Consider the following 16,316-nt stretch of genomic DNA (forward strand, 5'->3'; position numbering starts at 1 on the left):
CCCCCCACATCTCCACCCCCACCCTGAACACCAAACGGGAGCTCCTGCACCCACCCCCCACATTCCCACCTGCACCCCCAGTCTGGGGTTCCGGCTGCCAGCCCCTTGCCAGCCAGGGTCCCGCAGGCCCCGCTCAGCCCGCGGCCGAACTAGGTGAACAGAACCCCAGGCCGGCAGCGGGCTGAGTGGGCCGGCGGCGTAAGATTAGCATTTTAATTTAATTTTAAATTAAGCTTCTTAAACATTTTGAAAACTTTGTTTACTTTACAATAGTTTAGTTATATAATATAGACTTACACAGAGAGACCTTCTAAAAAACATTAAAATGTATTACCGGCACGCGAAAGCTTAAGTTAAAGTGAATAAGTGAAGACTCGGCACACCACTTCTGAAAGGTTGCCAACCCCTGGTCTGAAGTATATGGCAAATACATAAAAACACTGAATACATTTCATAGCAAATGAGGCTGGATTGTGGATGATATGCAAGCCCTCAAAATGGCAGCAATTGTCTGATTTTTGGTTGTGTGTGCAATCAACAATATTTAAGGGCTGGGCAAAAGATCAGGTTATTGCTTATTTTGCTCAAACTAGTTTATCCATCCCTCACAACCTAGTGATAACAATACTGTTGGAGTTCACGATTCCTAACTTCAATGTAGAAGTTTTACAACTTGTGCTATTTTCTCCTCTACCTGATCCATACTGCCAGTGGATGATGAGCTGTTCTCTTTACCTTCAAACCAGTCAGCTTGGACATGCTTCTAACAGGCAATTTTATCTATAAGAATCTGTCTGCAGTGTTTTAATTCAGTTTCCCCCTGGGAGAGAAGTTTCTGTGCTGAGAAGCACAGCAAGAACATATTCCTCTGATGCCTTAATGCACTTTATCAAAGATTTCCCTGTTGCTGTGGCTAGCATGCTGCCCATCAAACATACTGCAACAACATACTGAAAGGCTTCAAAGTGCCCCTTTATTCACCATATTTTAGCAATTGTTGGTAACCCTTTTAGAGCATCTAATACTATACAAAAATGGGGTAAAGTTTCTCATTGCAAAGACTATTTGGTATTGCACGTACATTGGCATTTTTCTGACAATAATTCTGAAGTACAGAATCCTGCGGAGATAACTCATGTGTTATTCTGTAACTCTATTCCAGGTCTCATTTTTTGGAAGTTAATTTGTAGTTTTCTATTTTACATACCTTCCTTATCACACAACTGCTATTTGTATTTATATTGGAAACTGATCACCAAACTCTTCTGATTTCTACTTTATTGAAAAATTGGATAAAGTTTTCAAAAGCACCTAAGTGACTTAGGCACCTATGTCCCATTTTCAAAAGTGACAGGCATTTAGGAGACCAAGACTTATTGAAAGTCCAGCAAAAGGTGCCTAAGTAGCAAAAGGTATGTATACACTGCAGTTGGAGGTGTGATTGCCGCATGGCTTGGCATGTCTGTACTAGCATTAATCTACCTAGTATGGCTAAAAATAGCAATGAAGATGTGACAGCACGGGTATCAACATGGTGTGATTGCTGTGGGCTCTGTATGTGTACTTGTGTTCCTAGCCCATGCTGAACCTGTGCCATGACATCTTCACTGCTAATTTAGTTGTGCTAGCTAGATTAAAACTAGCACATGTATGCCAAACTGTATTGCAGTTGTAACCCACACACCTCCTAGGTGTGGTGTTCTGTCCCATCTAGTGGCACTGAGACTACTTAGAGAGAGATTAATGAATCTGCTCTACAGCCTTAGCTAACAGCCATATGGATTTTAGCTCCTGAAGTAGAGCAGTGGTGGGCAACCTGTGGCCTCTGGGCCACACATGGCCCATCAAGGTAATCTGTTGCCGGGCCGCCAGACAGTTTGTTTACATTTGCACGGCTGCCCACAGCTCCCAGTAGCCACGGTTCACCGTTCCCGGCCAATGGGAGATGAGGGAAGCAGCACAGGCAGCAAGGATGTGGTGGCTGCCGCTTCCCACAGCTCCCATTGGCAGGGAATGGTGAACTGCGGCCACTGGGAGCTGCGGGCGGCTGAGCAAATGTAAACAAACAGTCTGGCGGCCCACCAGAGGCTTATCCTGTGGCCCACCACTGCAGTAGAGGCCCATGCACTAAGCTCCAGAGGTCCCAGGGGTCCGTCGGCATTACACAGTTACACCTCCGATTGCAATGTAGACATACCTGTAGGTCCCTTTGAAAATTGTACTCAATATGTAACATATTGATTGGTGTTTCAAGTGAACACCTTATTTGTATGGGTTTGCTAGAATATATTTATAAAATCAACACAAACTGAATAACTGACAAAGAATATGCCTCCAAAAAGTACACAGATCAGATGTTAGATACAGAGTATGCCAACACCTTTCTGCAGCATTCTGGTACTAAGGGATATTAAATCCCTTGTATTGATCCAAGAGCCATTTGGAGAACAGGGGCAGCTGCTTGCTTTATACCCTTCTCACCAGGTAGAAGAGGCTACAAAAAGAATTACTGAAGTGACTGCAGAGTTTGTGAACAACAGCCAATTCTTTTGTTTGCTCAAGAAAAATATAATAGACACAGTGACATATTTATACACTGCTTATAAATGCTTTATAAACTACTTTTCTATCCACCTCAGTGTAAAGTAGCCAGCTTTTCCACTCACTGCCCAGTGTTCATTAGAAAGTGAATGTGTTGCAGTTGCTCCATGAGGAGTTGAATGCACTGCTGCTTGCTAGTAGTTGCTTTTCCTCACCAGAGTGAAAAATGAGGCCAGTAGGATATCTGCCAGTGAAGATGGTGAATATGTCTGTGTGTCATGATTTACATATCATTTACATATCATAATCATCATTTGGTTGTTAGCAGCTGGATACATTATAAAACAATAGTATGGTAGGGTTGCATACTCTTAGCAGTCGCCGTGTTGCACCCCAGAAATGATTGCTATTCACTGGTAAGACTTCACTCCAACACATTCCCTTTCTAACAACCACCTGTCAGTAAGTGGAAAATCTGGCTCTCCTCTGTGGTGGTGGATAGAAGGAAAAGTGAGGAGGGACAACAGAAATAATTACAGGGTTTTTGTGAATTTTGTTACCATTTGTTTCACACACCTTGCAAGTCCACAAAATTCAGCTTTATATGAACTACCATATACATTTTAAAATTTAAAAAAATTATTTAATTTATTTAAATTTTACCAAGGACCGCACATTTAATTGCATCTCAGACAGTGTCATTTATTTTTCACTTAAAATTCAGAGAATTGCAAAATTTCCTACATTCAGTATTTCTCACGAAATACCATCGCAGATATCTTCAGTGAATTCTAGCTTGTGGAGAGTGGTCAGCAACCCTAGATAGCTCTGTCACACACACACTGTATAGTACACAGACACATACCAGGTAAGGCATGATATATAGCTAGGGATGTATGCACTCTGGTTCTGTATGCATAAGCGGCACAGGGATCAGTACTGGCATTCATGACCCATCACATACCCTGTGGTTCAGCCATGAGACCATGAGCTGTCAGCAGTCCTAAAGGGGCAAGCAAGCAGGTGGTCATCCACATAAGAACCATCTTTCATTGCTTTGGGCTAATCTGTCTCAGGGTACGTCTTCACTACGGGGGGGGGGGTCGATTTAAGATACGCAAATTCAGTTACGCGAATAGCGTAGCTGAATTTGACGTATCGCAGCCAACTTACCCCGCTGTGAGGACGGCGGCAAAATCGACCTCCGCGGCTTCCCGTTGACGGCTCTTACTCCCACCTTCGCTGGTGGAGTAAGAGCGTCGATTCGGGGATCGATTGTCGCGTCCTGACGGGACGCGATAAATCGATCTCCGAGAGGTCGATTTCTACCCGCCGATTCAGGCGGGTAGTGTAGACCTAGCCTCAGCTCTGGCTCCTCATAGAGGGACATAGGCCTATCCCACAACTGTGCAACCAGAGGTTGATGCATGCACCACCTGTAGTGGGCTCCTCCTTTTGTCCCTATTACTGTTTATGGAACTGCATGCATTATTTCCTCTCCTCTTTAGAGTTCATGGGGAAGTAGCATGTGCCCAGGAGAGAAGCGGGTCAAGAATGTCTGTGACCTAAGACTGGAATTTGGGGGAAGTCAGAGCAAGGGAAACAAGCATGAGACTCAGGGTATATTGATTATTATTGTTATTTCTTATTATTATGATTATGGCAGCACACAAGGCAATTGGCTGCCTACCAGGATTCCATAGAGCACCCACAGCATTACTGATGTCAGTGACTTGTATGCTTACACTGTATATGGAAATAAAATAAGAATGCAAAGCTCAACGTTATCATATTGGTAGGCGAACTACAGAGAAGGGCACACATTAAATCAGGCTCACCATTTCAACACCAGTGCTTGGGAAAACCACTGAAAGTGCACTATTTGCCTGCCTTCCGAACCATCTCCCTACTAAATCTAGTCTCCTGAAAATAACTCTGCCACCAGTGATGTAATAGAGGCTTTCAGTGCCAGTTATCAAAATTATGTTCATGTTAAATATTTTCAATTTAGGTATTTTCAAAATTTGCTTTCTGCAATTATTCCCTAAACTTTGCTTAACATTTATTCTTGCTCAGAACTGCTTAATTCTCAGACTGTTTGTTTTGACAACATTACTGCCAGCAAACTCATCCACTGGAATATCTGCAGAAAACGAACATAAGGAGGAGTGTAACACAGCCAAGCCAAAGTTAATTCAATTTTCTATCTGAGTGAATATTCGTGGAATTTTTTATTTCAGGTACTCTCTCTGCTCTCTTTGGAATACAGTGCTTTAAAATAATTGTGTAAGACAGTGGTGCTCAACCTTCTTACAGAGGAGGGCCACATATAGCACAACCTTGCGTGAGCCAAACGTTTTAATAAGATTGACAGTCACATGTATTGATTTATATGTTAAGTTGACTTGTTTTGTATGTATTTAATTAGGTTGTTTCTATGTACATGTAGCGAGGCGGTCTGGTTCCCCACCGCCACGGAGAGGGACGAGCTCCTCTGGACGCCAAAGTGGGCGGAGCCAGTGGAGCTTGCGCCTGCCCCCCAGAGGTCAGGGCGCAGGACAGGAAGTACAAAAGCCCAACCCCAGAGCTCACTAGAGGCCCGGCCGCTGGAGAAGCCAGATGCCTGTGGCCTAGCTCCCAGTGGGGAGACTCCTGCAGTCTGCGATCGACCCAAGGACTGGCCAGACCAGCTGAGGCCTGATGCTGACCAGACCCCGGAGAAGCTGTTAAGCCTGCCTGTGGCAAGCTACCCAGAGGAGCTGCCAAGCCTACCGCTCGCCGAGTATCCTGAGGAGCCCATGGTGCTTGATTCCATGGAGGACACCGTCCAGAAGCAGGTACCTCTAGAGAGGGAGACAGGAAGTAGCCCGGGGGCAGCAGACTCTAGTCTGGCTGCAGCACACCCAGCGCCAATGTCAGTGTGTTGCGGTCAGGATCCCCACTGACACAGCAGCAGGCCTTCTGCCGCTGTTAGGGCCCCGGGCTGGGACGCAGTGGAGTGGGTGGGCCTGCGTCCCCCCTGCCACCCAACGTGTGAGTAGCAGTCTCCCCCTCTCCCCAGGCCCTTTGAAGCCAGGGCCTAGGCCTCCTGAACTCATTTGTTTGCTCAGCCCCTGCGTAAGGACTTGAGCCAGAGACTCTCGACTGCCCAGCCCTGAACTAGGGCCTGGGTCTGCGGAATAGAGCTGTTTGTTGGTCTCTACCATTGCTGCGGCGTGAAACCCTGTGGACAGGCTAGTTCCCCCGAAATAACCCGACGGACATAGCGAGGCAGTCTGGTTCCCCACCGCCCCGGAGAGGGCCGAACCCGGCCGAACTCTTCTACAGTACAGTATTGCCTAGTTACACACTTGTGTAAACTAAAATGATTTAAACATGATAATGGTATGTATGGTAATGAATGGTAATGAATCAGCCAATAGTATATTATGTTGAAGTACGCCACTGGCCTTATGAAATGCTCTGGTGGGCCACGTATGGCCCACAGGCTGTAGGTTGGGCACCCCTGGTGTAAGAGATAATTTTTAATGACCACTTGCCTACCCTGACGCCCTAAAAAAAGAAACTTAGATAAAGGTGTCACTCTAAACTAATTTCCCATTGTTTACAAAAACTGAAAAATTGTAACATTCCTATTTCTTTGGAAGCACCTGCTAAAACAGAGAGAGAGTCTGTTTTTCAAAGTCACACAAAGGGAAGTGAATGAGATTTTAGACACATGTAGCTTTAAATGGTACCATAATGCTAAGTGATAATAAGACTAATAAAATGGATTTTGGTTCATATTCCACTTAACTATTTTTCTTAAATGGCAGGAAAATAGTGTTAAAACCTACGTATTTACACTGGGCTCAGTGCAGTGGCAGTGCCTGTTATATTGAACACACCAGATTGCAACTGCAGCTGAGTAAATGTTAACAATGAAATGTGACTGTCTTATGGCAAAAAGCTATGACCCTCAGCAGCTGTTACTTCTACGAACTCACATTGTTATGTATTGAGCACTTTCATCTGTTACAGAATAAATGCATGCATAAGCACTTAGTCAAAGACTGCTTCAATGATTAATTTATTGGGTACAAGAAGCCATGGAAAGTGTGCAGCATTTTAACTAAAGACATAGGTGTTCAACAAAATTAAGTTGGTAATCAAATGTACATTTTATATAACACTTATAAACCAAATGAGATCTCAATAAAAACACTCAGAGAATATAGATATGATTTTAAAAATAAAGGGCAACAACAAATTTAAAATAAGACTACATTTTAAAACTAGATGCCTGATAGCACACAAGTCAAGAGAAGGGTGTGTCAAGGAGGGCTATGTGGGGTTTGAGAGATTTAATGAACAAAGGGTGGGGGGAGGAGTGGAAGGCTCCATACACCAATCCACCTACTCAAAGTTAAACCAAATAATTGCAGATGTAGATCATGCATAGTTACTTGTTACCATTTGCTATTAATTTCAGAAGTGTCAAATATCTTCTCCCTCCCGCTCCAGCAGTTTTTTTCCTACAAGCCCACTATTTCCCCTCCCACCTCTTGTTCTTGTTCTTTTGAAGAAAATAAAATAAATAGAACTGCATCCAAGTAGAAAAAAAAGTAAGTGATTCCACTGTAAGACTAATTTCTGAAGATTACTCATCAGCATTTGGTACAATAGTTATAGGATAAAGGAGAAAAACGAAAACGAGAATTGAGCAGAGGAGGTGAAATGCTGCAGTATGAAGGGGAACAAAGAACCATTTCTTAATCATGCAATGGATTTTCTAAACTCTTGTGGGTCCATGGATCCCCTTCCAAATTCATCCAAAGTCATGCAAAAGGCAGCTTCAACTGGAGATGAATCTGCAGAGGTTCAAATATCTATCACATACTGTGGCTGTCTGATTTTTTTAATCAAAGAATTTGAAAGAATCCCCAATTCACGTTGGGGTAGAGGAAAAAGACTAAATCTTTCTTCTCCACAGGAGCTCTCTGATGTCAAAGGGAGTTACTGAAGGAGAGAATAGGGATCCAAGATTCACTATTTTGGTTAACCACAGCCCACTTCCAATATTTAAATTATACACTATACGCTACCCTTCTCTGATAATAAATGAAAGGTGACTGGATTTAGATGGACATAACTCATATCACAGTGCACTAAAGTCCTCTGGTTCTCATTTGTATAGTAATTTGTGCAAAAGTTCTGATACTTTTTGTTTAGTGGAGCTGCAGGAATATGGGTACTCTGTAGAGCTGGTCAGGAATTTCTTGACAAAAGTTTTTCCATCAGAAAATGCTGATTCATTGAAATTGAAATTTTTAGTGGCAATGTATTGGTTTTGGGATTTGAGTAAACTTTCATTAGAAAGTTTACTATGGTGCAGGATGGAATTTCTGATCAAAATGAGAGAGAGAGAGACTCACCCTAGAATAGCCAAGAGCTTGAATCAGGCAGAGCAGGGACTAGAAGCTGGGTTTCCCAGTGAGTGCCCTAACCATTGGGATATTTTAAGGTCTCTCTTTCTTTCTCTGTGAAGCTGTTTTAAAATGTTTAATTTTTGTTCTAATGTGGAACAAAAATTTTTGAAACCTTGAATTCTCATTTAATGTCCAGCCCACTGCTCTGGGGTGTCAGGTTACTACACTACTGGGTTATACTATTACGTAGCGCAGTAGTTCTCAAACTTTTGTACTGGTGACCCCTTTCACATAGCAAGCCTCTGAGTGCGACCCCCCCCTTATAAATTAAAAACACTTTTTTATATATTTAACACCATTATAAATGCTGGATGCAAAGCGGGGTTTGGGGTGAAGGCTGACAGCTTGCGACCCCCCATGTAAGAACCTCGCGACCCCCTTAGGGGTCCTGCCCCCCCGTTTGAGAACCCCTGCTGTAGCAGGTGTGTCTCTGTTAAATGTTTCTTTTGTTGTGGTTCTTGATTTTTTTTTTCTTCGTCTGCCGCAAAAACCTCTGAGTGGCGTGGGCTTCTCAGCTTCTAGCAATTCCTCCAGTTTCTCCCCACCTGGCAGGGCATAGTGTGGGCGATAGTATGTGGAGGCAGAATGTGATCCACTCCAGTGATCCTCAGCCAGTGCAGTGGTCTCTGTAGGGCTGCTGTAGCAAACATAATTTAAAGCAGCTATTTGGCTTCTCTACGTTATGCAGGGGGTCATTTCTGCCTGCAGACGGCTCCAGGACTGCGGTAGAAGAATAGTCATATGGCAAAAAGCTATGATGCTCAGTAACTGTTCCTCCTACTAACTCAGACTGTTACACACTGTGAAATTTAATCTGGTGCAGAATACACACACAGACAAGCACTCAGTCAAAGACTGATTCATTATTAATGCGTTCCAGAAGCCATGGAATAGTTTATAGGCACCTTTCCCTCCCCATCTGAGGTCCTGCATATTTGCAACGTGACCATGCCCTAGGATTTGGCCCAACATAACCCTTTTTGTGAAATGTCCAGTAGTTTCAGTGTTTTTAAAACCTTCTCTTTTGTGTTTTGTCCATTATTTCAATCTCAAGGAACCAAAGAAAGAAAAGACCAGCATCTGAGTAGAGTTTTGTACATTAGAACAACACAATGTATTAGAAATGAATATTCTCTACGGTTCGCAAATTATACTTAAATTATCTGCATGTTTTATCCAATGGTCTCAAGGTACTGAAATGAGGATCAATTCCAGATACCTTAATAGGAATTCAAATCATTTAAGAACTTTTTTACTACCCTGTGGTGGCAATCAATAACAAGCAATGACAAATCAGTTTAAAACTTTTTAATGAAATCTGGGTCGATGCCACTGCCGCATACAGTCACTGTTCTAAAATTCACAGCAGAAGACGACATGATCTCCACAACGGAAGCAAACGTTGTGGCTAATATCAAGCAGAATTGCATCAATGAATCATATTGCTGGAAAACCACTATGGGTTTTGGTGCTGCTCCTGGAAACACGTATGCATATACTTTAAGCACATGGGAAGTTCCACTGACTTTAAGAGTTCTCTATCCATCTCTTGCTCTAAGTCACTAGACCACACTTCTTTCTGTACTCAGTATATTATTTTCAGCTTGAGACAATGCTAATCCATTCAGTGACTGATCTTCTGTCCCAAATAATATTGCCACGACTTCTGAGCAGTCAGGAGAAATTTGGAGTTCAAGGATTGGTTATTTCCTTGCTGGAAGAGCAACTTAGGGGAGAAATACTCAATATATTTTCTCTACTAACTTACAATTAGCCTCCTACAACTCCTATTGTTGATTTAGGAGAGATGGATACTGAACAGCAAAAACTGGGGCAAAGTGTACATCTTACAGAAATCTAAGGAGCAGCTATGTTCAAATGTTCAGCCATACAGCACTTTCTTCCAAAAAACCCACTATTCCAAGTGCCATGAGATTTAAAGTATCTTAGCACCTTCCCAAATACATTAAAATCCTTTGTAAAGATCATAGGTTTGGCCTGTGTCACTATCCCCATCCCCTGACAAAGACATCAGTCAAACCCTCCAACCCAACTGTTCCACCATGCCTTTCAGTGCCACAATTCTGTGTCACTCACTAGGCCAAAGGGAGCTGTCTACACTGAACTTATTTCACCTATAGGGAACCTAACCATTTAGACTGTATGTGCAAGTACAGCTGGTTGGGGAAAAGAAAAAAAATAAAGGTAAACTATGAAAATAACAGATTAGCTCAAAGAGATTAAATCTGAGAGGTCCTTACCTTTCCATAGAGATACAAAGACAAAAGAAGTATCTAAGTCCCATTTTCAAAAGTGACCCAGGCCCACATTTTTAAAGGTACACAGTGCTCTGTGTACAATGCTTAACTGATTTAAGAGCCTAAATATCATTTTCAAAAGGGATTCAGGCACTTATTCTAAATCCCATTGACTGTCAATTGGATTTTGGCTCCAATATTCTCAGAACATAAGAATGGCCATACGGGGTCAGACCAATGGTCCATCTAGCCCAGTATCCTGTCTTCCGGCCAATGCCAGGTAATTCAGAGGGAATGAACAGTACAGGCAATTGAGTGATCCATCCCCTGTCATCCACTCCCAGCTTCTGGCAATCAGAGGCTAAGGACACCCAGAGCATGGGGTTGCATCCCTGCCTATACTGGCTAATAGCCATTGATGGACCTATCCTCCAGGAAGTTATCTAGTTCTGTTTTGAACCCTGTTATAGCTTTGGCCTTCACTATATCCCCTGGAAATGAGTTCCACTGGTTGACTATGAATTGTGTGAAGAAGTACTTCCTTTTGTTTGTTTTAAACCTGCTGCCTATTATATTCACTGGGTAACCCTTGTGTTATGAGAAGGAGTAAATAACACTTCCTTATTCACTCTCTCCACTCCAGTCATGATTTTATAGACCTCTATCATATCTCCTCTTAATTGTCTCTTTTCCAAGATGAAAAGTCCTAGTCTTTTTAATCTCTCCTCATACAAAAGCTGTTCCATGGTGTTAATTATTTTTGTTGCCCTTTTCTAATTCCAATATATCTTTTTTGAGAATGCATGCAGCATTCAACGTGTGTGTGATGGATTCACCCCCGGGGTGCCACCTGGAATTGGGGTACTACTGAGCCCGCCTGACCCACCAGCCTGGGCTCCCTTTACACTGTGCTGCTGTGACAGGTCTTCAAGCCTCCTCCAGCACACATACAGGTAAGGACACACCCAGCTGCAGCTACATACAGATGCTGAGATCAGCTCTGCATGGGAAGGCTTCAGCTAAGGAACTGCCCAGCTACTCAAGGGCACATACCCCTCTGGAGGGTAAACCCAAAATTATACCGTCTTGCACTACACAGAGAATTGTACAATGTAAGTTCATGAAATTTGCCCCTTCCCTGGATGTGGAGAGGAATATACACAGCTTTCTGCCACAAGTTATGACTCCCACACACACTGGTTTTAGACAAAGCAAAAATAAATTTATTAACTACAAAAGATAGATTTTAAGTGATAGCAAACAGATTAAAACAGGTTACCTAGCAAATAAACAAAAATGCAATCTAAGCTTAATATAGTAAAGAGATTGAATTTGAGTAGTAAATTCTCACCCTAAATGATGATTTAAGCTGGTTGCAGAGATTCTTAAGGGGCCAGCTGCCCTTGCTTGCAACTTAAAAACCCTAGGTATTCCTTTCACATGCTAGAAACCCCTCTAGCTTGGGTCTAGCACTTCCCCCCAGTTCAGTCCTAGTTCCTCAGGTGTTTGCAAAAGTCTCCTTTGGGCAGGTTGTCAGTGAAGAACCTCGATAATGTCACTCCCCTGCCTTAAATAGTGGAAAAACACTGGTATTCCAAGATGGAGTCCAGTACCAGGTGATCTGGTCACAGCCATGACTTGGAGGCTGTTTGTAGCAACCTCAGGAAGGCTCCCCAATGGGAGATTATCTTCTTCTTCTAAGACCTATTGCTCTCCCTAATGGCCCTTCCCAGCCAGCCATCTAGACTGACAGTCTTTTGCCTAGTGGACATTCCCCAGGTGTAAACACATTTGTAATAGATACATAGACAATATTCCTAACTTCAGATATTTGCATACAAGTAGGATAATCATATTCAGTAATTTATAACCTTTTCAATGATATCTCACATGCCTTATCTTGCACAAAATACATCATAATTATGCCATACTCATATCATAATAATATTACTATGAAGAATATGGGGTATAGTGTCACAGTATGGGCATACCATGGATCTATGTAGTGGCATTATAATATTTTCTGTCTTTATTATCTATCCCTTTCCTAATGGTTTCTAATATTTTGTTAGTATCATTGGCAAATTTTGCCACTTCTCTGTTTACCCCTTTTTCCAGTTCATTTGTGAAAATGTTGGTCCCAGTACAGATCCCTGGGCGACACCCCTGTTTACTTCTCTCCACTCTGAAAACTGCCCATTTATTCCTACCCTTTGTTTTCGGTCATTTAACTTAGAGAATTTTTCTTTGGAATAGTAAAATTATTTTTTCTAGTAGTCCAGTAGTAAAACTACTGTTTCTTAAGAAACAGCGATACATTATGCACAGATGGTTTAACACAGAGAAATAGTTTTAATACTGCAGTAAGAAGCTCTCTCAGAGAACATTCTCTTCTTCCTTCAGGCCCGATTTAGGAAAGTATCTCTTCAATTCACTGGGACTTAAACATGCGCTTGAAATTAAGCATGTGCTTAACTACCTGCGTGAGTTGGGGCCTTAACCGTATGGTCCAGGGAGGCAGAGTGGGCTACTGGAAGCCTCCCTCTCAAAATCACTGATACAGCAGAGCCTGCTGCAATGCATCATGTCTTATCACATGCATCTTCTTTTCACAGGAGTATTTAAATAAAACTCTAACATTTTAATATTTGAATGAGATTTGATTTAGATTTTCATACTTTATTTATAGAAAGCAAATAAAACAGGTAGTATGAAACTATACATCTTTATGGTTAGTGGGAATGGAGATTCAGTGCTGTATCCTTAACATTTCTTGGTTTGTTATCACAGGACTCTGATAAATGTGTGGGTGTTACAATATCAAATCATGAGGCGCTTCCATTACAACCTTTTTTCCGCCTTTTTAAAAGCACAATATAAAAAAGTCCTTGGCTCTCGTGTAAAAGGAAACATTCTCAGTATTGACAAAATAGTCAATAACCCCTCAAGGGTGAACAAATAAAAAATGTGAAGTATTTCTTTCACTATATACACCCTTTACGTATTTGGAGGCTTAAAGTTACTGAATCTTGTGTTTTATCAGACAGACCTTAATGCGGTTCAATTCACTCCATTGATTTTTGGAGAGGAAATGTTTTGCTCAAGGGTACTATTGAAAGGTTATCTCACTCAAGGTTTGATATCTAGAGATAAATTCATTTGCTCATAAAACAGGACTCAAACAACATAGCTAGACCTTTCTCATTTCAGAACAACATGGACTCAATGTATTGCTCTCCTTGAACTCAGACAGACACATGTCGGAATGTATTTGGGTCTGACTGCAGTTTGCTTTCGGATAACGATTTTCTGTGTCTAATCATATATAATATGAATGTTCTTATATGGGATACACTCTACAGCATAGATGTCTTTTCCTAACTGTATAATTTACTCTTTCCAAAGTGGGAATAGTCACTGAAATATCATTTCCAGTCAAACATTCACAACAGGGCAAAGGTATTGTACAAATGATACACAGGGGAAGCAATGGTGTACTATATAGGCCAGGGTATTTTTGTAGGTCAGAGGTGTGAACTTAATCATTTTAACATTTATCAAATGGACTGAGCACATTACAGAAAAAAGTGACATCTACAAGGGTTTGTGGTGGTATTTGGAAAATGACAAAGGCTATATTATTTTGTATTGATTTCTAAGATTTGATAGGCCCTTATTCAAAAATTTTCTAGCAGTAACACTATCCTTTTTTAATAACCGTTCGGAATTTCCCTTCTCCTGAGATAAATACAAAAAGTGGTCCCCAAGCATGTATCTTAGGGCATGGCTACACTTGCAGATGTAGAGCGCTTTGAGTTAAACCAGCCTTCATAGAGCGCAGTAGGGAAAGTGCTGTAGTCTGTCCACACTGACAGCTGACAGCGCACTGGCATGGCCACATTAGCAGCTCTTGCAATGGTCACAGAGAGCAGTGCATTGTGGTAGCTATCCCAGCATGCAAGTGGCTGCAACGTGCTTTTCAAATGGGGAGGGGGTGGAGTGTGACGGAGTGTGTTGTGTCTATATGGGGGAAGAGAGAGTGGGTTTTTGGGGAGCTGAGAGCATGTCAGCATGCTGTCTTGTAAGTTCAGACAGCAGCAGACCTCCCCCTCCAGCCCTGCCTCTCTCTCTCTCACACACACACACAGCATTCCACAGTAATGGTTGCTTTGTCTCGGAACAGATAAGCATGCCGGCTGTCAAACGGAGCTTTCAAAGGGCATATCCAAAACAATGACAAGAGTGGCCACTTGATTTAAGGGGATTATGGGACATTTCCGGGGGCTGATCAGAGCGCAGTAATGCAACACCTCGTTAACACTGATGCTGGGGCGCTCCAGCGGGGGCGCATCAAACGTTATTCTACTCATTGAGGTGGAGTACCAGGAGCGCTCTAGCCGTGGAGTCCGGGCGCTCTACGTGCCTTGCCAGTGTGGACGGGTAGTGAGCTAGTGCACCTGGAGGTCCTTTAATGCACTGTAACTCGCAAGTGTGGCCAAACCCTTAGTTGTTAATATATAAATCTAAGGCACAAGAAAGACAACATACCACTTTCAGCAAATGGTTGTAACACTTCTCCCCAGTGAAGTGAAAAACATAAAAATCTCTTGATGGAGCCATTACATAGTTTGAAGAAATATGGGATTTTTTTTCTATTTTTCAATTACAGACCTCATACAGTTATCAAATCTAATTTCTTCTTCCATAAAGTCATGGGCATTTTTACTTCCTTGCCCCATACAAGGAAATAGATTTTTGGATTGACATTTTTACATTCATTTTGATACTCATCTAGTTAATTATTTTAGTGTTCATAACCCATCTGAGAGTTTGTTTTTATACCTTGCTTCCTCCCTTCTTACTCCTTCTCCTACAGATATAACAGAATTAGGCAGGGTCCTTATATGTAATGGGACTATTTGAATGTCTTGGACAACTGTTTTCTTTTTGTTCTGTATTTATTGTATTATTACCTGCCTTATATAAACCAACAAAAAAGAATGAACAAAGGCATTGAGAAATTCCAAGGGGTTGGTCTTACCTGATCTATTAGCTGGGAATAGAGTTCATAGCAGTTGTCAAAAATATACTTGTAGGTAGAGTCTAAGCAAGCTCTGACACAGTCTTTAACCACCATACTGGCTCGAGGTGGACTCTGCAATTCCAGGACCTTATAGAATATTTCATAAAATCAGAAAATAAGAGAATTTCATAAACAGCTGGACTAGAAAAATGTGTACATTATGTGTAGTGAGTTATCTATCCAATGCAGAATTGGGAGCAATAAAATATAATAAAGATCAATACAATATTAAAAAGTACATAGATTAATGCACTGTGGCTTCAGTCCAGAGAAACACTTAAACACATGCTTAACTTTAAGCATAGGAGTAGTCCCACATTGAAGCTTACTTCAATAGGATTATTCACATGAGGAAAGTACAATACACGCTTAAGTGACTGCATGATCTTGCCTTTAGGCCTTTATTCAGGAAAGCAGCTAAGCACATCTTTAAATGTTTTCCCAAATAGGAATGCCCTTTTGAATCAATGTCTTAGTGCACAAACAGCTACATATTTTTTAAAGCATTCGTTTCTATAAACATTTAGCCTATCCATTAAAATACATATACTTAAGCTGAGTTTCACCTCAATAGTCCATCTTTTTGTTCTGTGTTTGTACAGCACCGAGCCCAATAGAGTCCTAGTCCATTACTGAAGCTCATAAGTGTTATTGAAATATTACTCTTGCTACTAATAGGATGTGTCTGTTAACACACTATTAGATTAACAAAAATTGAAAATTTTGATTTGTGTTTCTATATTTTGAGCCAGTTGTAGCAATGTGTATTTTTTCCTTATCATGGGGAAATCTTGCTCACCTTATTCATGATCACCTTGACATTGACTGCTTGTATAACTATGGCAAGTAGGTTTTGGCCTAATGTCATTAGCCTCATTTTGATGTTTGAAATAATAATAGGAAACATTTTTCTTCCTGATAAATACCTTAGATGTCGCAGCTGCTTTTGTTTGATTTTCAGTTTAT

At 41.6% G+C, this 16,316-nt stretch overlaps 1 protein-coding gene across 1 annotated transcript in view; it reads right to left on the reverse strand.

Annotated features, from left to right (window-relative positions):
- UNC13C (unc-13 homolog C) overlaps positions 1–16,316 on the reverse strand; it is a 402,367-nt gene that overhangs the window by 184,080 nt on the left and 201,971 nt on the right. Inside the window, exon 16 of the mRNA XM_065411637.1 lies at positions 15,309–15,437. Coding sequence (XP_065267709.1) covers positions 15,309–15,437 — 129 coding nt within the window. The remainder of the gene's footprint in view (positions 1–15,308; positions 15,438–16,316) is intronic.

The sequence above is a fragment of the Emys orbicularis genome, chromosome 10 (assembly GCF_028017835.1).
Source record: "Emys orbicularis isolate rEmyOrb1 chromosome 10, rEmyOrb1.hap1, whole genome shotgun sequence".
NCBI lineage: Eukaryota > Metazoa > Chordata > Testudines > Emydidae > Emys > Emys orbicularis.